The sequence below is a fragment of the Chiloscyllium plagiosum genome, chromosome 9 (assembly GCF_004010195.1).
Source record: "Chiloscyllium plagiosum isolate BGI_BamShark_2017 chromosome 9, ASM401019v2, whole genome shotgun sequence".
Classification (NCBI taxonomy): Eukaryota; Metazoa; Chordata; class Chondrichthyes; order Orectolobiformes; family Hemiscylliidae; genus Chiloscyllium; species Chiloscyllium plagiosum.
Genome location: NC_057718.1, coordinates 77,470,924 through 77,497,186, shown reverse-complemented (window position 1 = coordinate 77,497,186; position 26,263 = coordinate 77,470,924). Strand labels below are relative to the sequence as shown.

The 26,263-nt window shown below is 42.7% G+C and overlaps 1 protein-coding gene across 1 annotated transcript in view; it reads left to right on the top strand.

Moving 5' to 3' along the window:
- Window positions 1-5,959: 5,959 nt before the first annotated feature.
- Window positions 5,960-26,263, top strand: part of unc93a (unc-93 homolog A) — a 90,401-nt gene continuing 70,097 nt past the window's right edge. Inside the window, exon 1 of the mRNA XM_043696276.1 lies at window positions 5,960-6,277. Within this exon, the coding sequence (XP_043552211.1) occupies window positions 6,179-6,277 (99 nt within the window). The 5' untranslated portion in view covers window positions 5,960-6,178. The remainder of the gene's footprint in view (window positions 6,278-26,263) is intronic.

The following is a 26,263-nucleotide window of genomic DNA, read 5'->3' as shown; positions in this document are numbered from 1 at the left end:
TGAGCCAGTTCTGTATCCAAATGGCTAGTTCTCCCTGTATTCCATGAGATCTAACCTTGCTAATCAGTCTCCCATAGGGAACCTTGTTGAATGCCTTACTGAAGTCCATATAGATCACATCTACTGCTCTGCCCTCATCAATCTTCTTTGTTACTTCTTCAAAAAACTCAATCAGATTTGTGAGACATGATTTCCCACGCACAAAGCCATGTTGACTATCCCAAATCAGTCCTTGCCTTTCCAAATACATGTAAATCCTGTCCCTCAGGATTCCCTCCAACAACTTGCTCACCACCGAGGTCAGGCTCACTGGTCTATAGCACAAAGATTCAGTTTTGCGCTCATGGCGAGATACTGCCACCAAATTGGGGATTGAATTAACTGCAAATGAAATCTGTTGAGATTTTTAAAAATTAATGTGCTGTAGCAAAAGAATTACAGAAGCAGAATGAGAAGTCACAAGTGACTGGCAAACAAACAGAACTGCGCAATTAGTTTTTAAAATGTTGTAGTCACTTGTTGCATTTCCACCCTGAATTACAGATAATGATTATTTTATTTATATAATATATCTAATTAATAATTAATATTTATAATAAATCAATTGTGTTAGCCCAAATCAATATTAATTGGCAGGATTCCTTCACACATTCTCAGTGACCTGTCATATTGATTCATGGTTAATTTAAAACATGACTGCATTAATTCATTGTTAATTAAAGAATGGGAAGCTACATTACTGGCCAGAGTGTGTGCAGGCAGTGGCAGCAACAGCCTTATTGGTAGAGGAGAGTCAGAAACTTACTTTTGGGGAAGCCTTAATAGTCAACATCCCACATCAGGTACGGACCATATTAAATCAGAAAACAGGACGATGGCTCACAATTTCTAGGATCTTGAAATGAGAGGCAATCTAAATAGAGCAGAATGACCTTGTGTTAGTCACAGACAGTTGCTTAAATCCCGCTGCATTTCTGTGGCGGGAAGAAGGATAGTTTCTCGCCAATCCAGAACACGACTGCCTTGATATTATTGAATATCAAACTAAATTGTGGATGGACTTAAGGGATGTCCCGCTCCATGCAGGAGCTCGGTTGTTTATCGATGGGTCTTCCCGGATGATTGAGGGTAAAAGGCACAATGGATATGCTGTAGTAGATGGGATAGAGGGAAGTGTTATCAAGGCTGAAAGACTGCCTAACGGCTGGTCAGCCCAAACTTGTGAACTCTATGCCCTAGAAAGAGCTCTCAGAGCCTTAGAAGACAAGGAAGGAACGGTACACAGACTCCAAATATGCATTTGGAGTGGCACACACCTTCAGAAAAATTTGGCAAGAAAAAGGACTAATAAATAGCAGAGGAAAAGAACTAGCACATGAGGAATTGATAAAACAAGTGCTGGAATCCCTGTTACTCCCGAGAGAAATAGCGATAGTTCATATAAACGGACGTCAGAAGGAGAATGAACCAGAAGTAAGAGGAAATAAACTGGCCGATGAGGTAGCTAAAGAAGCAGCCCTGAATCCACAAGGAGCAGTGATATACTCCCTAATACCTACAATTCCAGATCTTCAGGGTGCCCTGTTGTTTACTGCAAAGGAGGAAAAAGAACTAAAAGCTTTAGGGGCTGCAAAGACAGTGGGTGGGGCTGGATGTTACCCGATGGGAGGGAAATGTTGGAGAAAATGATGATGCGAGAATTTATGGCTGTCTTACATCAGGGGAGTCACTGGGGAGTGCAAGCAATGTGTGATTTAGTCCTAAGGAAATATGGATGCAAAGGGATATATACGATAGCCAAACAGATATGTGAGGGATGTATAACATGCAAAAAAGTAAACAAGAAAGTGTTAAGGAACCAAGTCCCAGGAGAGAGAGAACCTGGGCTAAGACCATTTCAGAGCATTCAGGTAGATTATACCGAATGACCCAGAGTGGGAAGACTGAGGTATATGCTGGTAATGGTTGTTCACCTATCTGGATGGGTTGAAGTGTACCCTTTAGCCACTGCCACCGCAAGTGGGGTGTCCAAGATAATACTTGAACACATAATCCCCAGATACGGGATAGTGGAGTATATAGATTTGGATCAGGGAACTCATTTTACTTCCAGGGTACTCTAGGGAACGATGAAGGGGTTGGGAATCCCCTGGGAGTTCCACACCCCTTGGCACCCACCTTCATCAGGAAAGGTTGAGAGAATGAACCAGACACTCAAGAAGCAGTTATCTAAACTAGTTTAGAAACCAGACTCCCTTGGACTAAGTGTTTACCTATAGCCCTTTTACGAGTGCAAACGGCCCCAAGGAAAGATATGGGGCTGTCCCCTTATGAGATATTGTTTGGCCTGCCCTATCTGGGAGCGAAAGGAGAACTGCCAACCCTGGAGACTAAAGATCTGTTCTTAAAGAAGTATATACTGGGCTTGTCCTCCTCTTTGTCTTTCCTCAGGAAACAGAGTTTGTTGGCACAGACCCCACCCCTTGAATTCACCGTCCATCCGATCTGACCTGGAGATTGGGTCCTAGTCATATCATGGACTGGGACCAAATTGCAGCCAGACTGGGAGGGGCCGCACCAGGCACTCTGAACTACTGAAACAGCGATAAGAACGGCAGAGAAAGGCTGGACTCACTACATTCGGATTAAAGGGCCAGTGGAATCTCCAGTTGAGAGAGAAGTCTGGACAACTGAATCGACAAAAGAACCCCTTGAACTTAAGCTAAAAAGACTTAAAATAACTGATTATACAGTAGCAGTGCGAGCGTGGGATAGTTTCTACAGTATTGTATGCTAAGTCTCTCGGTGCTTCACTACCACTGTAAAATGGGAAGAATGTTTAGGTACAATATGTTATCTTGTCTAGTCTTAGGATTCTGTCAGGCCACGGTGAGGTCGTCTTACTTAGTGATAACGGTTCCAGAAAGTATAAATCCACAAGTCATAGAAACAGATGCCTGCAGCCTAGTGGATTGTGGAGATGTGAGAAATCAGAGGCAATACAGTAACTCAGAGATACATCTTAGGTTCTATGAAAAAGGTCCCGAAATGGGGGGCATGGGGTAGGACTAACGGGAGGAAAGTGTCCCGGAGAGCGAAGTGTGAGGAATATCTTTGGGATAAAAAAATGTAAAGAATGGCGGAGGCAGGAAGACCTCAAAGGTGATCTCTTGATCAATCCACTTGTTCACAAACCTTGCACTTGTTACAGTACACAGAGGCCCCTTCCGGCCAGCTCTTGACTGTCCCGATAAAGAGTGTAACCCGATATATTTAACAATAAAGAAAACCTCATGGTATGAAGCGGTTTTAGGGGGAGAAACCTCTCAGTTCCAATTAAACCAAACATTCGGAATAGAGATGAAAACAGATGGGAAAGGATTTCCTTGGATGTCGTTTTAAAATATAGGTGAAAGACAGAACCTGAGTAGGGGAAAGGAATAGTAGAGCCCCTTACTCTGACTCTAAGGTGATAAAAATTGTAGAGGTAAAGGACTTAAAACAGGCCATTGAAGTAGAGACAGGATATGGGGATACAAATGCCTGGGTTCAATGGGTAAAGTACACTGTGAAAAGTCTGAATAAAAGCAATTGTTATGCAAGTGCCTCTGGGAGACCAATGGCCCAAGTAGTCCCCTTTCTGCTCAGGTGGAAGCGAGACAGGAGAGGCATGACATGCATGATAGCCCTGTATCAGGATGAGACTGCATGGAGTAATAAAGATTGTATGCCCCTTCTATTAATGTTCCCTCCTTTAAAGAAGGAAGGTTTAAAGATGTCCCCCATGTTTTCTGCCGTGGTCGAAAATCATACATGTGTAAACAGTCAAGGAACAAATCGGTCCAGGTATTTGGGGGAGCTGAAATCATGTACTGAAATTGGGTACGTGACGGAAAAGGGAGGGAACTACTCAGCATTAAGGATTCCCCGAGCGGATCTGTGGTGGTACTGCGGAGGGAAAATATTGAGACCCACCCTACCTCCAGATTGGAGGGGCATGTGTGCGATTGTGCAATTGGCAATTCTGTTCATCCTGGCATTTGAAAAGAAAGAGATAGTAAAGAAAGGGGGACAAAGTAAGAGATCACTATTGGGTACTTCGTTTGATGATCAGGTATATCTAGACTCTATAGGAGTCCCAAGAGGGGTACCCAATGAGTACAAGGCTCGCAAACAGATTGCAGCAGGTTTTGAATTGGCTCTATTCTGATGGGTAACGGTCAACAAGAATGTGGACTGGATAAACTATATTTTCTATAATCATCAAAGATTCATTAATTACACTAGTAATGCAGTTAAAGACATAGCAGAACAGCTTGTTGCAACCAGTTGAATGGCCTGGGAAAACAGAATGGCCTTAAATTTGATCTTAGCTGAACAAGGGGGTGTATATGTGATGTTAGGAGGTAGCTGTTGTACCTTTGTTCCAAATAATACAGCACCTGATGGATCAATCTCTCGTGCCTTGTGAGGATTGACCACCTTGGCGGAAGAATTGGCTGAGAATTCAGGACAGCAAACTATGCCAGGATAGTCACATATAAGGAATGAGATAAATAAGAGTAAGGGGCAACAGGCTTAGAGCAGTGGGAGAAGTAAACAGAGGCGGAGTGAAGCTAGAGCTTGTGATAGGCTACGCGCTACAGCAAAAGTAACCAATGGGGTAAAAGGGGAGGACCGAGAGACGCAGCTGAACTGCATAAATCAGAATGTAACCCTCAGAGCGGGGTGCCTACTCATTAGACACCTGTCTTGCAAGTATGTTTCAATAAAATTTGCTGTTTCAGAATTTGACTCAGACTGAAATTTATTGATACGTGAGCTTTGTTTCTCACAGGATGTTTCCCCAGAATGGGAGGATGATGGCTCCTCCTTAAAGGTATAGACCCGAACTGAAAGTATACTCAGGAATCTTTGTGCTCGATTTTAATTCTTCCCCAGTATTAGCTCCTCCTTCTGGCTACTGCTGTTGACTCCTCCTGAAAAAATCTGGATCAGTGGTGCTGGAAGAGCACAGCAATTCAGGCAGCTGCCTGAATTGCTGTGCTCTTCCAGCACCACTGATCCAGAATCTGGTTTCCTCCTGAAAGAAGCTTGCTCTAACCAAAACTAGGCCTGAGAACCCCAAGCTCAATTTTAAATCTTTCTCTGATTTCTGTTGCTAGCTCCTCCTGAAAGGAATGTACAGAGTAAACAGTAAAGCTACCTCAGCTCGTTTAAACTGAAAGTAAAGCTTTCTCGATACTGGCAACGTTGGCAAACGGGACTAGATTAATTTATGATATCTGGTCAGCAGGTCTCTTTTCGTGCTGTACAACTCTGACTCTAATAGGGTTCGGGTTACTGAGTGGGTTATTGATGGGAGTTGAATTCATTAATTATTCTTCAGAGAGAGAGATAGAAGCGGTTCCACTCAGTATGTTGACGAATGAGGTTGAATAAGCTAAAATGAAACACTGAGAAACAACATATAATTTCGCGCACATGGTGTTCAGCAACGTTTGCAGGGTCATTCGGCAATTTGGAAAGCATGGATCTCAGAAAGTGTAACTTGGTTACTATCACTTACCCTGGCGGAGAATACTTCATTGAGGGACACTCCAAAGTATACTGCACTCCCCTCCCCCCAACTGTTCTGAATAACAGTGGTGCCCCACAGCATGATCATGCCTTCTCACCTTTGTTTGACTCAATGTACAGCTTCGCTCCTTTAAACAAACTTACCCTTGACAGACATACTCAAGATAAGACTTGCTTGACTCCAACATTAAGGGTCCCTCTCCCATTGCTGTCTTGTCTGCCTCACACTGCCTTCTGGGACGTCATCAATCCAGTACCAAGCCCTGATCGCACCATGCTCTCCCACCCGGGAACTTCCAACGGCTCTGGGTGGGGAACGTCATCACATCACTAACCCCGTGTTTAAATAAAAACGCGGCCACACTCCGGCCCGAGTGTCTCCACGTTAGCAGTGAGTTCTTTCAACTTAGTAGCACTTTGTCCCGCCCTATCATGTCAAGCGCGTGAACTTTAGTCACCCAACTGACATAAACACAGAAAGCAACACAGTGGGACGAGAGAAAAGGTTAACTGTGGGGAAGTCTCCTGAATCCTTCACTGCCTTTGACACACTGGAGTGGTCACTGTCGTCGTCAGTTGCTGAGTGGTTTTAGCCAACATGAACTGGAAAATCGAAAGAACCACAAAGAATGTTTTAGTCGTCAGCTTCGGATTTTTGTTGCTGTTTACTGCTTTTGGAGGACTTCAGAGTATCCAGGTAACTTCCCAGTATAGTAAACAAAACGTTTCACTGTAATTTACAACCTGAAAATTTAAAATAGATTAATATTCCATATTCACTTCATTGTAACGTACTATTTTGATACGATGTTTTGATCGAGGTACATTTATATTGCCAAACCACACGCTAACCCCAAATTCAGTTCCCGTCATAGACATCAGACTTTTTTTTAGCATCCCTAAAGTTATATCTTCTCACTGCAAATTAATCTGATTATTTTTGGGGATATGCAACTGAATTGCTAATAATGGTTTCAGTTATTGATACGGATAAAAGATGGTAGAACTTGAATCGTTCTTTTCAAAAATGCTTGATGTGTCGCTGCGATAATTTATTTGGAATTGTGGAACCAGGTTGTTTCAGATTAATCTGTAAAATTTGCATGGACATGCTTATTGCTACTAGAAGTTTGATTCGGATAATTCAAGTTTTGAGTGACACCACAGGTTTTTATTTCATTTGAGAGAACTCTCTGCTACAAAAAATACAATTTAAAGTTCGCATTGTCCTTTGAGAATTCCCATTCTACCTTACATGATTTTGTTTGACCCTCTTGTTGCTCCATCGAGGGAGAGAGTAAGAAATATTGCTACTGCAATCAGCATTCCAAAATAGACAAACTAAACTGCGGATGCTGGAAACCTGAAACAAAAACGGAAATTAATGGAGAAACACAACAGGTCGATATTTCGGTTCCAGTGACCCTTCTTCAGAATTTCTGTTTTTGTTAGAAATGGGAGTTCACAGCGATATTTCATAACCTAGGGTAAGCTAGGATAGCTCCAGAAATATTCTCTGTAATAAAAGGACAAGAAGCTGTGTTGGTTTATACTACAATATACAAATAGGAGGGCTAAATTTTATCAAGTGGTTTAAACATGCAAGGTACAATAAATTCCATTATTGCTACTATTAAGGATATGAAGAATTTATATAAGAACATTTGTCAAAATAACATGTGAACGTAAACACAGGTAGTTAAGGATGAGGTCATATTGATTTGCATGTATTTTGTCAATGACTGGAATTGTGTTCCTGACAGTCCACCCAGCCATAGACTAAAGGGAAGACCTTTTAGAATGGAGTGAAGGAGAAACTTTTTCAGCCAGGGAATGGTGAATCTATGGAATTTATTGCCACAGAAGGCTGTGGAGGCCAGGTTATTGAATGTATTTAAGATTGAGATAGCTTCTTGAGTATTAAGGAGATCAAGGGTTATGGGAAGAAAGCAGAATAATGGGATTGAGAAACTCATCAGCCATGATTGAATGGCAGAGTGAACTTGACGGGCTGAATGGCCTAATTTCTGCTCCTATGTCTTATGGTCTTAGATCTTATCATATAATGTGCTTCATCATATTTTAAGGATTGGTTTTCTCTTGGTTTGATTGATAACAATGAAGTTTTCTGTGTGTACTGGATAAAAGTATTCATCACCTTCTCACCATTTTCTTGATCTTCATACACTGAAATCTGCTTTGTGTAAATTTGTCCTTTTGACGTTAGCATGCCATGTACAATTTTCTTGTATAGATTTACTGCAAAGAACACAATATCAGTGATGCCATGGACGAGTGGGAGAATGAAATTTGTGCATACTGTTCAATGTGCAACAAAAAAGTAAATTTTTGCAGCAGAGAATTCTCTCAAATGAAATAAAAGCCTGTGGTGTCACTCAAACTATTGGAATCAAACTTTAAACAGCAATGAGCATGTACATGCAAGCTTTACAGATTAACCTGAAACAACCTGGTTCCGCATTGTCAGAAGTATTACCACAGTGACACATAAGGGAGCCTTATAGGTGAATCCTCAATTACACATTTCTTTGAAAAGAATGATTTGAGTCCTGCCAGCTATTGTCCGTATCGTGAGCTGAAACTGTAATTGACATTGCATTTGTCATTATGTTTGTCCTAAAACTAAACAATGAGAAAGATGCGTACAAAATGTTTGGAAGTTTTTTTTGCAATCCAGATGTGTTCTAATGCATTGATTCATCATAGGGACCATGATATTAATTAGCATTTTATAATTGTTCCCATGAATTACAGTACTTTTTCAATTATCAGAAATGCTATTACTCATGATGATAAACTTTTCTGTTGTTCTCTGCTGTAATATTTTGTGCTATGATTTAAATAGACTGATGGAACCAGCTTTTTTTTAAAATTGTTGTTCTTGAAAATTGATTTTGAGAAGTTACTGCATCTGTTACCCTTCTGTTGATTATCAGGCACCCAGGTTTTTCATTTCTATTTCTATTTCCATTCTGTTCAGCCATTTTCAAGCAATATTGCTGGAAGTTTTTGTACAATAGTGTTGCCATAATGAACGCCTTTCTGAGTTTCAGAATCTGTTAAGAACTTCATCTCAACAGGTAGAGTAGAGTAATTTTTTTTGTCATTTCTACCATTTACAACTGATACAGTAAAAGATGAGACAGTGTTCCTCCAGTACCAAAGTGCTACATGGACAGCACAAACTACATGATCATACAAACAACAGCATGAAATGTCTAAGAAGTGCAAAGCATGCAAATTACAGTGTAATAAAAGAATGATGCAATTCAGCAATTCAAAGTCATGCAAAGAATTTCAGATGGAGAAGACTCCGATCATACAGTTAAGGAGCCTGACGGCTTGGGGGAAGAAATTGTTGCACAACCTGCCATAAGAGACCGAATGTTCCATATCTTCTACCAAATGGCAGAAGGGAGAAGAGTTTGGGTGGGGAGTGTGTGAGGTCTTCCACAATGCTCTTAGCCGTTCGGATGCAGCATGTGGTGTAAATGTCTGTAATGGAGGGGAGAGAGACCCTGATGATCTTCTCAGCTGTCCTCACTATCCATTGTAGGGTCTTATGATCCAAGATGGTACAATTCCCAAATCAAGCAGTGATGCAGCAGCTCAGGGTACTCTTAATGAACCCTCTATAGAATGTGGTGAGGATGGGGGTTGGGAGGAGGCCTTTCCTCAGCTGGCACAGAAAGTAGAGACGCTGCTGCGCTTTCTTCACTATGGAGCTGGTGTTAAGGGACCAGGTGAGATTCTCCGCCAGGTGGATGCCAAGAATTTTGGTGCTCTTTACGATCTCTACAGGGGAGATGTCGATGTCCAGCGGAGAGTGGTTACTCCACACCCTCCTGAAGTCAAAAACCATCTTTCATTTTGTACACATTCAGAAACAAGTTGTTGGCTCTGCACCAGTCCGTTAGCTGTTGTATTTCCTCTCTGTATGCAGACTCATCATTCCTGCTTATGAGACTCAATACAGTCGTGTCATCAGCGAATTTGATGATGTAATTCGACCTGATGTAATTATTGCAGGGTAACCAGCAGTAGACTGAACACACAGTCCTGGGGGCCCCCTGTTCAGTGTGATGGTGTTGGAGATGCTGTTCCCAATATGGATTGACTGAGGTCTCCTAGACAGGAAGTCCAAGATCCAGTTACAAAGGCAGGTATTTAGGCTCAGCAGACTCAGCTTTCCAATCAGGTGCTGAGGATGATAGTGTTAAATGCAGAACTGAAGTATATGAACAGAAATTTGACGTAGATGTCCTTCTTCTGTAGGTGGGTGAGGGCCAGATGGAGGGTGGTGGTAATGGCAACATCTGTTGAACAGTTGGGATGATCCGCAAACTGCAGAGTGCAGAGTGAGAAGGTCTTAATGTGCCTCATCATGAGCCTCTTGAAACATTTCATGATGATGGGTATTAGCGCAATGGGGCGGTAGTTGTTGAGACAGGACGCTGAAAATGTTTTCAGCGTGGGGACAATGGTAGTGGCCTTGAAACATGTTGGAACAATGGCGCAGCTCAGGGAGATGTTGGAAATGTCCGTGAGAACATCCGCCACTACATCAGAGCATCCTCTGAGTACTCTGCCAGGGATATTATCTGGCCTAGTAGCCTTATGTGGGTTAACTCTGCAAAGGGTTTTCCTCACGTTGGCACTGGTAAGACACAGCACCTGGTCATTGGGAGGGTCATGGACTTCCTTGCTGCCATGTCATTTCGTACTTCAAAATGTGCATGAAGTTATTCAACTCATCTGAGAGGGAGACATCACCAGCACCAGCAGGCGATGCTGTTCTGTGGTTGGTGATGGCCTAGATGATTGATCCAAGAATGATTGAACCTCTTAAAGGGTTTAGTAGTAGAATGACCCTTTGACAGGGACTGGGGGCATTCTAGCGAAGTTTGCCGATGATACAAAGTTAGGTGGACAGGCAGGTAGTACTGAGGAAGTGGGGAGTCTGCAGAAGGATCTAGACAGTTTGGAGGAGTGGTCCAGGAAATGGTTGATGGAATTCAATGTGAGCAAATGCGAGGTCTTGGACTTTGGGAAAAAGAATAGAAGCATGGATTACTTTCTAAACGGTGAGAAAATTCATAAAGTCAAAGTACAAAGGGATCTGGGAGTGCTAGTCCAGGATTCTCTAAAGGTAAACATGCAGGTTGAGTCTGTGATTAAGAAAGCGAATGCAATGTTGTCAATTATCTCAAGAGGGTTGGAATATAAAAGCACCGTTGTGCTACTGAGGCTTTTATAAAGCTCTGGTTAGGCCCCATTTGGAGTACTGTGTCCAGTTTTGGTCCCCACACCTCAGGAAGGACATACTGGCACTGGAGCGTGTCCAGCGGAGATTCACACTGATGATCCCTGGAATGGTAGGTCTAACATACGAGGAACGGCTGAGGATCCTGGGATTGTATTAATTGGAATTTAGAAGATTGAAGGGAGCTCTAATAGAAACTTACAAGATAATACATGGCTTGGAAAGGGTGGACGCTAGGAAATTGTTTCCGTTAGGCGAGGAGACTAGGACCTGTGGACACAGCCCTAGAATTAGAGGGGCTAAATTCAGAACAGAAATGCGGAGACATTTCTTCAGCCAGAGAGTGGTGGGCCTGTGGAATTCATTGCCACAGAGTGCAGTGGAGGCTGGGCGCTAAATGTCTTCAAGGCAGAAATTGATAAATTCTTGATGTCACAAGGAATTAAGGGCTACGGGGAGAATGCGGGTAAGTGGAGTTGAAATGCCCATCAGCCATGATTGAATGGCAGAGTGGACTCGATGGGCCGAATGGCCTTACTTCCGCTCCTATGTCTTATGGTCTTATGGTTTAATGGACATGATTTCATGTTTGATTACAAACCTAATAACACTTAAGGTATTGCAATTTTTAATTGGCATTGGGATAGGTTTTTTTATCCCCTGCATCAATAATAAGTTTGAATTCAGGGTTGCTGTAGTTTGTTAACATTCTTTCCCAGTGGTTTTAAAATAATTCCCATTGCTATTGCATGCCTTCTAAGATATAAAAGATGTGTGGGAGGGATGGATATTGGCAGCATGAGGGTGACATGGTGATAGGAGTTGTCTGTTCTACCACATCTATGACTTATGGAAGGACAGGGCAACAGATGAATAAGAACCTAAGTTTTCCTCTCCAATCTACACACTTTCTTGACTTGGAACTATCTCATTGCTCTTTCACTGATGCTGAGTCAAAACTGTAGTTGCAGCTACACCAGATGGACTGTGACCATTCACGAAAGCAGTTCATTACTTCCTTCTCAGCTCATTACCATTTTCCCAAGTTCAATTTGGAAGAAGCAACAAATACTACCTTTGTCAGCTGCACTTAGATTCCATGTGGTAATAAAAAAAAGTAGCTGTTTGTCATGCTGAAGTCCACAGCATTAAAAATAATCTGATAGTTAACTTCCAAGCATAGCATTTTGATAGCCCTAAATGTAACATTGTCAGCATTGTTTAAATAAGGTAACATTTATGGTAATACTTTCCATAAACAATTCCATCACGTAAAGAAATTTGCAATTCAGAGGAAACCAAGAAAACGTAAATTTTCTTCTGTCGAATTAATTACCAATTAACAAAGTCCATTGCTCATTTAGTACAACCATAAATAGTATGCTGTCAATCTCAAATAACTTAAGCTGTAAACAACTGCAATAAAATAGTAATTAGAATAAGATACTGAATCAAAACTGAAAAATAAATAAAAAAACAAATTTATTAGAGGAATTGCAATTGCAAACAATACAGATAACTTCTACACAGAAACACTGAACTCTTTTAAACAACCTGTTACTTGTAGGATTTTTCTTTTATTCATTCACAGGATGAGGGTGTCGGTGGCTAGGCAGCATTTATTGCCCACCCCTAATTGCCAAGAGGGCAGTTAAGACTCAACCACATTGCTGTGTGTCTGGAGTCTGGGCCAGACCAGGTAAGGATGGCAGCTTCCTTCCTTGAAGGATATTAGTGATCCAGATGGGTTTTTCCAACAATCAATAATTGATTTATGGTCATCATTAGACTATTAATTCCAGATTTTTATTGAATTCAAATTCCACTATCTACTGTGGCAGGATTCAAACAAGGGTCCCTAGAACACTATCTGAGTCTCATGATTATCAGTCCAGCAATAATACCACTAGGCCATCACCTCCCCTAAGTGTGTAACATCACTGAACCAATTTGGATCTGTTTAAAGTAATGCAGAGCCAGCAATATGCACTCAAGCCTTTCAGTTTCTGCTCTCTTCAGTCTGTGCTCTAGCTCTCAACTACCTCCTGCTTTGAGACCAATGGCATCTCCATTTTATCAATATTTGGTGTTTGTTCCTGTTAGGGTTCTGCATTTATTAGTGATTCACCTTCACTACTGTATCTTTTTTAGTATGGTGGACTCTGTACTTAGCATTCTGTGTTGATCCAACTAGGTTGGCAAAATTTACAAATATAAAGATAATGATGATGAAGAAATATACAGCCTATCTCATGTATTAATGATGCTTTGTGCAATGAAGTCATTTAATCTTCAAACTGAGGCACAAAGCATATTAAAAATCCAGGCCAGAAAATAGAATAAAGAGTTCCTGTCTAACTGCCGTTTACATGATCAAAAGTATTCTAGGAGACCATGCTACTAACTAAAGCTATATGGTATTTTGTACAAGGTTCTCTTGTTCAAAGGAATTCAGCAAATTTAGCATTCATAGACCTGAATGAGGTTCCCCAAATCTACTATGGTTCTAGATGGATGCCCCAAATTCAGGTCCAGTGACCCTTCAAAAATGATTGTAATTAGTAAATGTTTGGAATATATGCTGAAGATGGGGTAGAGGGAGGGAGGAGGAAGAGGAGTGAACAATAGGTAGAGATGAAGTCAGAGAGAGAGAGAGTAAAACAGATGGATGGACAAAGGAATGGGCAAAGGTTAGCCTGGGGAAATCAATAACAGCTAATTTGGACCATTTATGACATATACACCAACCTTTTCGTAGCTATAATCTGTTCTGAAGAAAGGTCACTGGACCTGAAAATTTAATTCCACATTCCATAGATGCTGCCAGATGTTTTGAGTTTTGTCAGGAATTTATGTTTTTGTTTTTGACTTCCAGCATCTGCAATTTGTTTTGTTACACACACATAGAGATTAAGTGTAAGAAGTTAAAAAGTTAAAATATATATGGATCCGTTTTTATTGGAGGTTCATGAATGGTAAATAGTGGCATGTTCATAGCTGAAGAGTGGAGTTTGGGATTTTTGGCTTTGCTACTTAGTTACAACCCTTTTGTTCTGTTTCCTTTTTGCAGTGGTTGGCTGTAGCCCTCAGAGCAAGTCAGTCTTTATGTTGTTTTATTTTGTTTTGACTAGCCTGTTGGCTATTTGGCTTCCAGCATTCGGAGCCATCGAGACATTGTACCTGCTATTCAGAGATTACTCGTGGGTGGTTCTTTGACTTTAATCCCCACAATATAGTAGCACTGCAACCCAGGTAACAACAGACAAATGCCACCTTCTACTAGCATACCTCCTTCCACTATTACACCTTCTTCCAAAAACATGCACAGACTAGGATTGTATTTAATTTTTAACCACCTTCTTAAAATATATTCCTAGAGGGACAAAACACAAATAAATGTTTGCTGAGGTGGATCTCTGCTAAGAGAGGTAACATAGTTGGCCCCATCATTATCACTTCTGGTTATCTCTCTTTTTCTTTCTGTCTTTCTCTGCCTCTGTCTCTCTCTGTCTCCATCTCTATATTTGAAGTTTCCCTAGCACTCAATAGGTACAACATTCCATGAGTTGCACCCAGGACTAACAGTTGCAGTTTTTTTTCTGTGGTAGCCCAATTTAAAAAATACACATTTTAGAATTAAAAGCACTTTGGGGCTCTGATCCATTGTCATGATAACAGGCAGGAAGGAATAGGCATATCCCATGAAGTTTCATGGCATTAGATCAGGCAATGAAATCTCCCTCTTTCAGATGATAAGTTAGTGCTTGTATTGTGAGGAAAGTGATAAAGGCATATGTTTATTCTGGATGGTGTCTTCAATGCCTGATTACCTAAAAATGGCTTCGTATGCACTTCTGACCAAGTTAGTTGAGTCTTGAAGGACAAAATCTGCCTTAGTGAGTCTGTAGTTGGTGGTGAATAAACCAAAAAGAGAGGAAATCGTACTTGATCTTGTCCTTTTCAATCTGTCACAGATGCATCTGCCCCTGATAGGAATAACCACAGTATAGCCCTTGTGATAGAAAGCTGCTTCAACCCATGCCTTACATTGTGTTGTGTGACACTGCCACTGTACTAAATAGAATCAATTCAGAACATATTTAATTCCTCAAATTTGTTGAGGACAGGAATGGAAGCAAGAAAATGAGGAGCAGGTGAAGAAGTTCCCAGTATGACAGGGACACCAGAGTATTTTAAAGGTAAGAATGCAGAGTGGGAGCAAGGGGCTTTTATCACTGATGGTAAGCAATGAAGAGAAGAACAAATTAAGAAGGCTCAAAAGATGGCACCGCACACCCAGAGAGTAAGGATTACGGTTGGGAATAGACTCTGGGAAAGAGACATTAGCTCTAAAGAAAGGAGTGGAAGCAGGAAATGTAGAAGTGAAAGGGATAGATACTGGGGACTTGGGTAAAAAGAATAGGGAATGAAGAGGAACAACAAAAGACGTTTCTAATGATGATAGGAGTGTGGGGTGGGGTGGGGGGATCCAGTCATTGTATTGCATGTACCTACCAACAATATAGGAAGAACTAGGAAAGTTTTCAGATGATTGGCCAAAATATAAAGAATGGCAAAGAATTATGAAAAGCTTAATCAGGAGGAAGAATTAGAATTAAGGAGGAAGCTAACTAGGATTGTGAAAATGGATGATAAAAGTTTCTACCAGTATTTAGAAAGGAAAAACGTACACATAGTGTTGGCCCTCTTGAGAGCTGGATTGGGGAGTTAATTGTGGACAATAAGCAAATGGCAGATGAAGTGAACAAATATTTCACTCCTCTCTTCACTATAGAAGATACAAAAACAAATCCAGTAAAAGATAGAAATCAGGAGTTAGAGAGAGAGGAATTTAGCTAAATTACAATCACAAGGAAAGTGGTACTAAACTAATTAATACAACTGTGGGCTGAACAATCTCCAGGTTCAGATGGCCTTCATCCTAGAGTCTTAAAAGATTATTAAGGTGGTAGTAGATTCATTGGTATTAATTTTCCAAAATTCCCTACACTGGGGAAGGGTTCCGTTAGATTGGAAAGTAGCAAATTCCTTAAGAAGTGGGGGAGAGTCAAAAAAAACAGGAAGCTACCAGCCAGTTACCTTGACATCTGTGGTTGGGAAGATGTTAGACTCAATGATTAAAAATATACACTTAGAAAAACTAGAGGTAATTGGTAAGAGTCTGCGTAGTCTTATCAAAGGAAAATTGCGTTTTATCAATTTAGTGGAGCTCTTTGAGGGAGTGGCATGTGCTATGGCTAAAGCAGAGCTTGTACATGTCTTTTACTTGGATTATTATTTGATAAGGTTCCACATCAAAAGATATTGTGGTAAGTAAAAGTTCATAGTTGTAGGGATAACATATGAGCATGGATAGCTAAGAGTCTGAAAATTTCTTTTTACTATTGGCAGGATGTAATGAGTGGAGTCCTGCAGAAGTCTGTGCTGAGATCTCTATGTAAAATTTAAATCAACGAATGCAAAGTAGCTAAATTCACAGATGACATCAAGTTAGGTGGGAAATAAGTTGTGAAGAAGACATAAGGAAGTTAGATATAGGTAGATTGAAGAGGTGGGGGAAAAAATCTGCCAAATGGGGTGTATTGTGGGAAAATGTGAAGTTGTTCACTTTGATAGGAAGGATAAAAAGCAAAGTATTCCTTAAATGGAGAATGGTTGTAGAATTTCATGTGCAGAGAGCTTCAGATGTTCTGGTGCATGTCACAAAAAGTTAATATGCAGGTACCACATATAGGCGAAAGCGAGGACTGCAGATACTGGAGATTAGAGTCGAGAGTGTGGTGCTGGAAAAGCACAGCAGGTCAGGCAGCATCTGAGGAGCAGAAGATTCGATGTTTTGGGCAAAAGGATTTCATCAGGAATGAGGCTTGTGAGCTGAGGGGCTGTGGGGTTGGACGATCCCGAGGCGGAAGATGAGGCGTTCTTTCTCCAGGCGTCGGGTGAATAGGGAGTGGCGAGGGAGGAGGCCCAGGACCTGCATGTTCTTGGTCAAGTGGGAGGGGGAGTTGAAGTGGTCAGCCACAGGGTGATGGGGCTGGTTGGTGTGGGTGTCCCGGAGATGTTCTGTGAAGTAGGTGTCCTGTCTCCCCAGTGTAGAGGAGACCACATCGGGAGCAACAAATACAGTAAATGACATGTGTGGAAGTGCAGGTAAAACTCTGATGGATGTAGAAGGCTCCTTTTAAGGCTTTGGACGGAGGTGAGGGGGGTGGTGTGGGTGCAGGTTTTGCACTTGGTGTGGTGGCAGGGGAAGGTGCGGGGTGTAGAGGGTGGGTTGGTGGGTGCATGGACCTGACGAGGGAGTCATAGAGTTAGAGTGATACAGATGTACAGCATGGAAATAGATCCCTCGGTCCAACCCCTCCATACCAACCAGATATCCCAACCCAATCTAGTCCCATCTGCCAGCACCCAGCCCATATCCCTCCAAACCCTACCTATTCATATACCCATCCAAATGCCTCTTAAATGTTGCAATTGTACCAGCCTCCTCTGGCAGCTCATTCCATACATGTACCTCCCTCTGTGTGAAAACATTGCCCCTTGCATCCCTTTTATATCTTTCCCCTCTCATCCTAAACCTATATCCTTTAGTTCTGGACTCCTCAACCCCAGGGAAAAGACTTTGTCTCTTTACCCTATCCATGCCCTTCATAAGTTTGTAAACCTCTATAAGGTCGCCCCTTAGCCTCCAACGCTCAAGGGAAAACAGCCCTAGTCTGTTCAGCCTCTCCCTATAGCTCAAATCCTCCAACCCTGACAACATTCTTGTAAATCTTTTCTGAATCCTTTCAAGTTTCACAACATCTTTCCGATAGGAAGGAGATCAGAATTGCATGCAATGGTCTTCATAGAAAGCGCATAGGGGTGGGGAGGGAAATATATCTCTGGTGCTGGGGTCCGTTTGTAGGTGGCAGAAATGGCAGAGGATGATGCGATGTATACAGAGATTGGTGGGGTGGAAGGTGAGGACCCAGGGAGTTCTGTCCTTGTTGCAGTTGGAGGAGTGGGGTTCGAGGAAAGTGGATGAAATGCGCTGGAGGGCAACATCAACCATGTGGTGGGGAAATTGCGGTTTTTGAAGAAGGAGGCTATCTGGTTTGCTTTGTGGTGGAACTGGTCCTCCAGGGAGCAGATGCAATGGAGGCAGAGGAATTGGGAATAAGGGATAGCATTTTTACAGGAAGCAGGGTGGGCGGAGGTGTAATCCTGGTAGTTGTGGGATTTGGTGGGTTTGTAGAAGATGTCAGTGTTGAGTTCGTCATTGTTAATGGAGATGGAGAGGTCCAGGAAAGGGAGGGAGGTGCTTGAGATGGTCCAGGTGAACTTAAGTTTGGGATGGAATGTGTTGGTGAACTGTTCAACCTTCTCGTGGGAGCTCAAGGTGGCGCTGATACAGTCATCAATATAACGTAACAAAAGATGGGGAATAGTGCTGTTGTAACTGCGGATAATGGATTGTTTCACATAATTGACAAAGAGACAAGGATAGCTGGGGCCCATGCGGGTACCCATGGCTACCCCTTTGGTCGAGAGGAAATAGGAGGATTCAAAGAAGAAATTATTGAGGGTGAGGACCAGTTCAGCCAAACAAATGAGAGTGTCAGTGCAAGGGTACTGGTGGGGACATCAGGAGAGGTAGAAACGGAGAGCTTGGTAGCCCTCATCATGGTGCAAGGAGATGTATCAGGACTGGATGTCCATGGTAAAGATGAGGCATTCGGGGGCCAAGGAAATGGAAGTTTTGGAGGAGGTGGAGGGTATGGGTGGTGTCCCAAATGTATGTGGGGAATTCCTGGACCGAGGGGATAGGACAATATCAAGGTATGTGGAGATGAGTTTAGTGGGGCAGGAGCAGGCCAAGACGATGGGTCAGCCAGGATTGTCAGGTCTGTGGATCTTGGGTCGGAGGTAGAATTGGGCAGTGCCGGATTCCCGAACTATGAGGTTGGAAGCTGTGGGTGGGAGATTCCCTGAGGTGATGAGGTTGTGTACGGTCTGGGAGATGATGGTTTGGAGATGGGGAGTGAAGTCATGGTCGAGGGGACAGTATGAGGAGGTGTTTTCAAGTTGGCGCCTAGCTTCAGTGGTGTAGAGGTCAGTGCCAAACTACTACTGCACCCTACCTTGTCCACTGGTTTGATGGTGAGGTTAGGGTTGGAGCAGAGGGAGTGGAGGGCTCCACATTGCGAGGGTGAGAGGTTGGAGTGAGTGAGGGGGTGAACAGTTTGAGGTGGTCAATGTCCCAGTGGCAGTTGGAAATATAGAGATCGAGGGTGTGTAACAGACCGGCATGGTGTGTCCAGGTGGATGGAGTGTGTTGGAGGCGGGAGAAGGTGTCCTCGGAAGGTGGGCGGGAGTCTTGGTGACATTTGCTAGATTTATAGGAATGAGGTGGATTGACTGACAGATTGTTTTACTCAGATAAGCTGAGATAGTCTAGGCTTGTCTCCATTGGAGTGTAGGAGAAAGCGAGGACTGCAGATGCTGGAGAACAAGAGTTGAAAAATGTGGTGCTGGAAAAACACAGCAGGCCAGGCAGCATCCGAGGAGCAGGAGAATCGACGTTTCGGGCATAAGCCATTACAAAATTGGAGAGTGAGTGGTGACCTCATTGAAGTATATAAGATCCTAAATGGTCTTAACAAGGGAAAAGACAGAAATGAGGAGCACTGCTTTAAAGTTAGGGGTCATCCTTTCAGAACAGATGAGAAGATTTTCTTTTCCTCTGAGGCTGAAGTTCTCGGGAGGTACTAGAAGCAGGGTCATCAAATATTTTAAAGATAGAGGTGGATTGATTCTTGTTAGGCAGGAGTGTAAAGACTTATTATGTTGATGGGAAATAAGAATTTGAAATGGTCTTATTTTTTAAATCAATTCGAATGCCACCATCTGTCATGGTGGATTTGAACCCATGTCCCCAGACTTTCACCTGGGTTTAAAACCAGATTACTCGTCTAATGACATTTCCTCTGTGACTCAACCATGATCATATTGGATAGTGAAGAAGGCTGGATTGGCCAAATGGTCTACTTCTGCTCCTACTTTGTATGTCTGTTTGTAACTTTGTGGTCAGTGGTCTTCCCTTGAAGGGATATAGTATTTTTTTTAATCACAGTGATAGGCATTCTAATGAAATTTCTCCATTGTAAAGTTTTTGGTTTCAAGTAGACAAAGTTTGTAGAATGGTATGCCCTGTAAGAAGTTATTTCTTGTTTTCTGTGACACTGTGGGGTAGTGTGATCCACTACAGAAATATATTGCCCATCTTTGGTCAAGTCTTTCTTAATATAATGTATTTAATGACTTCAGAACACTCTAAAGTGCTTCATAATCAATTAAAAGCTTGTTGAAATGCATTCACTGTTGTCTCAGAAAAGCAATACTGTCATGTTTTAGTGACATTGATTGATGGAAGGACTCTTTTTGAAATTGAGCCATGTGTTGTTTTGTGTCTGCCTGAGAAAGCAGGCAGGGGATTGGTTTGACATTTCATCTAAAAGTACCTTTGATTATGTAGCACTCCTTCAGTTCTGCACTGAAATATCAGCCTGAAGTATATGCTCAAGTTTTTGGCGTGAGAAATGGAAACTATCACTTCTGATACCTATGTGAGTTCAACCACTAAGCTGAGGATAACTCCAGAACCTGGCGTTAAGGAGAGAGATACTATTATGGGAGGAGTGGAAAGGCAAGGACTGATTAGGGATAGTCAACATGGCTTTGTGCGTGGGAAATCATGTCTCACAAACTTGATTGAGTTTTTGGAAGAAGTAACAATGAGGATTGATGAGGGCAGAGCAGTAGATGTGATCTAAGTGGACTTTAGTAAGGCATTCGACAAGGTTCCCCACGGGAGACTAGTTAGCAAGGATAGATCTCACGGAATACAGGGAGAACTAGCCATTTGGATACGGAACTGGCTCAAAGGTAGAAGACAGAGGGTGGTGGTGGAGGGTTGTTTTTCAGACTGGAGGTCTGTGACCAGTGGAGTGCCCCAAGGATCGGTGCTGGGTCCTCTACTTTTTGTCATTTATATAAATGATTTGGATGCGAGCATAAGAGGTAAAGTTAGTAAGTTTGCAGATGACACCAAAATTGGAGGTGTAGTGGACAGCGAAGAAGATTACCTCAGATTGCAATGGGATCTTGACCAGATGGGCCAATGGGCTGAGAAGTGGCAGGTGGATAATTCCGATAAATGCGAGGCACTGCATTTTGGGAAAGTAAATCTTAGCAGGACTTATACACTTAATGGTAAGGTCCTAGGGAGTGTTGCTGAACAAAGAGACCTTGGAGTGCTGGTTCACAGCTCCTTGAAAGTGAAGTCGCAGGTAGATAGGATAGTGAAGAAGGCGTTTAGTATGCTTTCTTTTATTGGTCAAAATATTGAGTACAGGAGTTGGGAGGTCATGTTGTGGCTGTACAGGCCATTGGTTAGGCCACTGTTGGAATATTGCATACAATTCTGGTCTCTTTTCTATCAGAAGAATGTTGTGGAACTTGAAAGGGTTCAGAAACAATTTGAATTAGATTACTTACAGTGTGGAAACAGGCCCTTCGACCCAACAAGTCCACACCGACCCGCCGAAGCACAACCCACCCATACCCCTACATTTACCCCTTACCTAACACTACGGGCAATTTTGCATGGCCAATTCACCTGATCTGCACATCTTTGGACTGTGGGAGGAAACCGGAGCACCCGGAGGAAACCCACGCAGACACGGGGAGAACATGCAAACTCCACACAGTCAGTCGCCTGAGGCGGGAATTGAACCCGGGTCTCTGGAGCTGTGAGGCAGCAGTGCTAACCACTGTGCCACCGTGCCGCCCACAAGGATGTTGCCGGGGTTGGAGGGTTTGAACTATAGGGAGGGGCTGAACATGCTGGGGCTTTTTTCCCTGGAGCATTGGAGGCTGAGGTGTGACCTTATCAAGGTTTACAAAATTATGAGAGCATAGATGGGGTAAATAGGCAAAGTCTTTTCCCTGGGGTCGGGGTGTCCAGAAGTAGAGGGCATAGATTTAGGGTGAGAGGGGAAAGATATAAAAGAGACCTAAGGAGCAACTATTTCAAGCAGAAGGTGGTACATGTATGGAATGAGCTGTCAGAGGGTGTGGTGGAGGCTGGTACAATTGCAACATTTAAGAGGCATTTGGATGGGTATATGAATAAGAAAGGTTTGGAGGGATATGTGCCGGGTGCTGGCAGGTGGGACTAGATTGGGTTGGGATATCTGGTCGGCATGGACAGGTTGGACCGAAGGGTCTGTTTCCATGCTATACATCTCTATGACTCTAAATATATTGCATTTACTGGTTCCCCTTTATCTATCCTTCTTATTTGTCCTCAAACAATTTAATAAATATGTCAGATATGATTTCTCATTCATGAAGCCATGCTGACTCTCCTTGATTATATCCCATATTTCTAAATATTCTGTGTAATAACTCAGGCTGGTATCCCATCACCAGGTTGTCCTTTATTTACATGTACATAGTACTGATCCAGCTAGTCCTAGAGTGAACAGAACACCTGATACTCCTGTTTATATTTGTCAGCCAAGACTCCCTGATCAGGGCTGTTAATCTGGTCCAATCAGGGAACTCATAATCTATGAGATCCACCTGGCTGACCTAGTTCCAATCACTACATCTCTCCCCTGCTCAAGTCCTGGAATGCAGGCACATTTTTTCTTTCCCGTAGCTTTTCTGGGGTTGTTTTCACACCAGGTCCAGTTCCTACTACTCTTGCTCAGATACTAGCAGCATTCACTGGACCATAGTCTGCCTCTCATGCCCAGAGTATCTCAGCCAAAATTTATCTTCAGGCAGTAACAGCATCAAGGATATAACATCCGTTGTGTCCATCTTGTCCTCAGAGGTTTTTTCGCTGTGCAGAGGGAGAGAACTCACAGGTTCTGATAGCCTTGCTGGATATTCTGAGGGGGCTGGGTATGTTTTGCTCCTGCCCTGATTGAGAGATTGCAGCTTTGATATGGTCCACATGCTTGTTCAGGACCACCTCTCCTAGACAAAATTTGCATGCCATGAGACCTGACCTTGTGTTGACCCTGCGTCTGACCCATGCAGGGCCATTCCTGTGGTTTTGACACCAAACTCCCTTCCCTGAAGTAAGATGCCTCTCTTTCTTCAAGGAACGTTGTGTCTGGTATTGGCGTTCCTGTTACCATTTTCACAGACATGCACACACGAGCTAACCTAGTGCCATGTAGTCTCCCCGTTAGCAACTCTGTTGGAGCTGTACTTGTACGTGAAGGGTGTTCCTAAAATCGAACAAGACTCAGGACAGTGTGGTATCGAGTGAAGCTGTAGGCTGTTTCGTTAGCCATGCCTTCAAAGTTTGCAGTACTCATTCTGTCGGACCACTGGACAGTGGATGGTATGGAGCTATCCTTACATGCCGAATGCCATTTGATTTTAGGAAAATCTTAAATTTCCTGCTGGTAAATGATGGCTCATTGTCTGTGACCAACACCTCTGGGGGTCCAGGTGTTGCAAAAGATGCTTGCAACTTTTCAATTACTATCCCCACTATGATGAATGGACTCTATGCATGTTCAACCACTTTGAACGGGCGTCCACTATTACTAAAAACACTGAGTCCATGAAAGGATCAACATTTTTGATATGTAACTGAGTCCAGGGTTTACCCGGCCATTCCCATGAATGTGGGGTTGCTGCCGGTGGTAATCTTTGTCCTTGGATTAGATTCCCTACAGTGTGGAAACAAGCCCTTCAGCCCAACAAGTCCACACCGACCCTCCGAAGAGTAACCAACTCAGACCCACTTCCCTCTGACTTAATGCACCTAACACTATGGGCAATTAGCATGGCCAATTCACATGACCTGTACATCTTTGGACTGTGGGAGGAAACTAGACTATCCAGAAGAAACCCACGCAGGCACGGGAGAATGTGCAAATTCCATGCAGACAGTCGCCCGAGGCTGGAATCGAACCTTGATCCCTGGTGCTGTGAGACAGCAGTGCTAGTCTCACTGAGCCACCGAGCTAGTCAGTTGGCACTCTGGGCACTGTCACACCAACAGAGCTGTGTCAGCATCCAATCCTGGCCACCAGATACTAACATCGTAATTTTCAAATTCCCTGGAAGACCCTGGTGCAGTTCAGCCAGTATCTGTCAGTGACTTTTGCTCAGGCCAATTGCTTTTGCTCCCCATAATAATATGCCTCCTGTATGGTGATCTGGTCATGCCAGGCACAGAAACATTTCAGTTCTGGTTGTGATGGCCCTTTTGTTCCCCCCGTCACAAACATCTGTTTTAGTTTTGCCGGGCCAGGATCTTTTTGTGTCCACAGTCGGATATTATCAGCGGTGACTGGAAGGGTGTCCAGAAAGTTTAAAACTAGAACAATCTCTTCTAATGGCAGCACCACTGGTGATGTATCTACCAATGGAATGCAGCTCAAGGTAGCTGTATTTGCCACTTAACCTCCTGGATGGTGTTCCAACTTGTAATTATACACACACAGAATAAGAGCCCACTGCAGAATTTGACCTGAAGCTATGGGTGGCAGGGCCCTGTCCTCTTTAAGTAGTCCTAGCTGGGGTTTTTGGTCCATTACTATTACAAATTCACATCCATAAAGGTATTGGTGGAACTTACACTAAAGATGACGGCAAAACGTTCCTTCTCTATCTGGTGTATCTTCATTCAGCATCAGTCAAAGTTGGGGAAGCATATACTATCGGGCATTCTGCTCCGTTGGGCCACTGTTGAGCCAAAACTACCCTTATACCATACGCGGAGGCATTGCATGTCAGCGCCGCATCTCACTTGGGATCATAGTGTTAGAAGATGATAGCTGCTTCTACACCTCCCTAAACGCTACATCTTAGCTTCAAGACCATTTCCAAGAATGACCCTTTTTCATTACCGGATGTGAGGGTGAAGGATGGAGGCCAGCTTACATATGGGTTTTCTATAATAATTCACCAACTCCAGGAAAGACCGAAGTTCTGATACAGACATGGGAGCCAAGGCACCTTTGATCGCCCTCGTTTTATCTTCCAACAGGTGTAGCCCAGTCTTGTTGACTCTGCAGCCCAAGTAGACCACTTGGAGAAACAGTTAAGGACTATCACCAAGTTCTCTAAATGCCCTTATTGATCTTCCCAGTTATTCCCAGGTAAATGGCGACTTGGGGTAGACTTTGTAAAAATGTTCTCCATCATCCACCAGAAAATGGCACAGGCTGATGATACCTCAAACTGCAGTTTCATATATTGGTACAAACCCTTTAAGGGTATTAATTGAGGCATACATTTGGGAATGCTCATCCAATCACAACTGCAGGTTTGCATGGCCCATGTCCAGCTTTGTGACGGACAGACACCCTGCCAGTTTTACGCGAGGGTTTGAGTATTTATCCAGATGCGAAAAGTAATTTACCATTTGTTTGAAATCCCCCCAAAGGTGATCCGACCCATTGGGCTTCACAGCCGGCATGACTGGCAATGCCCATTCCGTAAGCTGTACTGGTTTGATGATTCCTTCACTTCCATCTCCTGATTTCTGCCTCTACTTTTGCACATAAGGCAAATGGCACTGGGTGGACCTTGCAGAATCATAGAATTACTTCCTGGTCAACATGCAAGGTGACCTTTGCCTCTTTGATAGTCCCTAAACCTTTCTAAAAAACTTCTGGATATTTTAAATAGGACTTCACTCAGGCAGCCATTTTCTAATAGAAAAATATTGAATCGATCACATTGAATCTTTCTCAAGCAATGTCCCCATTAAGCTTGGGCCTGAGCCTTTTACTACATCAAGTGGTAACTGCACTAGTTGCTTCTCATAAGAGACTGGAACTGAACTTGTACACTTTTTTTTATAGATATTTTTATTAGAAATTTAACATTTTTACAAGTTTACAAAAATAAACAAAACTCTCAAATATAAACATTGATATACAATTAAATCAAATATACAATAGCCAAAATTTAACAAAAGAAAAAAATACCGAAAAAGAAAAAAAAAACAAAACTCAACTGTCTACTAATCTAACCTACAACTAACCAGAGTGTATATAGTTAAGTCTCTTACATGCTCGAAATGTGTTAACATCAAATGTAATAAAACCCGTACTCGTGCGGGATTCCTCTCCTAAGGGGCCCCGGACCAGCCAGGTTTGTAATCTCAATTAAATAAAAGCCTTGTTAGGATAGCCGAGATATCTGTATTTATATAATTCAAAAAGGGCTGCCATATTTTATAAAATAATTCCGTCTTTCGGTGCACCATATTTGTAAGGAAGTCAAGAGGAATTCATTCCATAATTAGTCTGTGCCAATTTGAAAGTCCAGGGGGGCCCTCAGCCACCCAGTTCA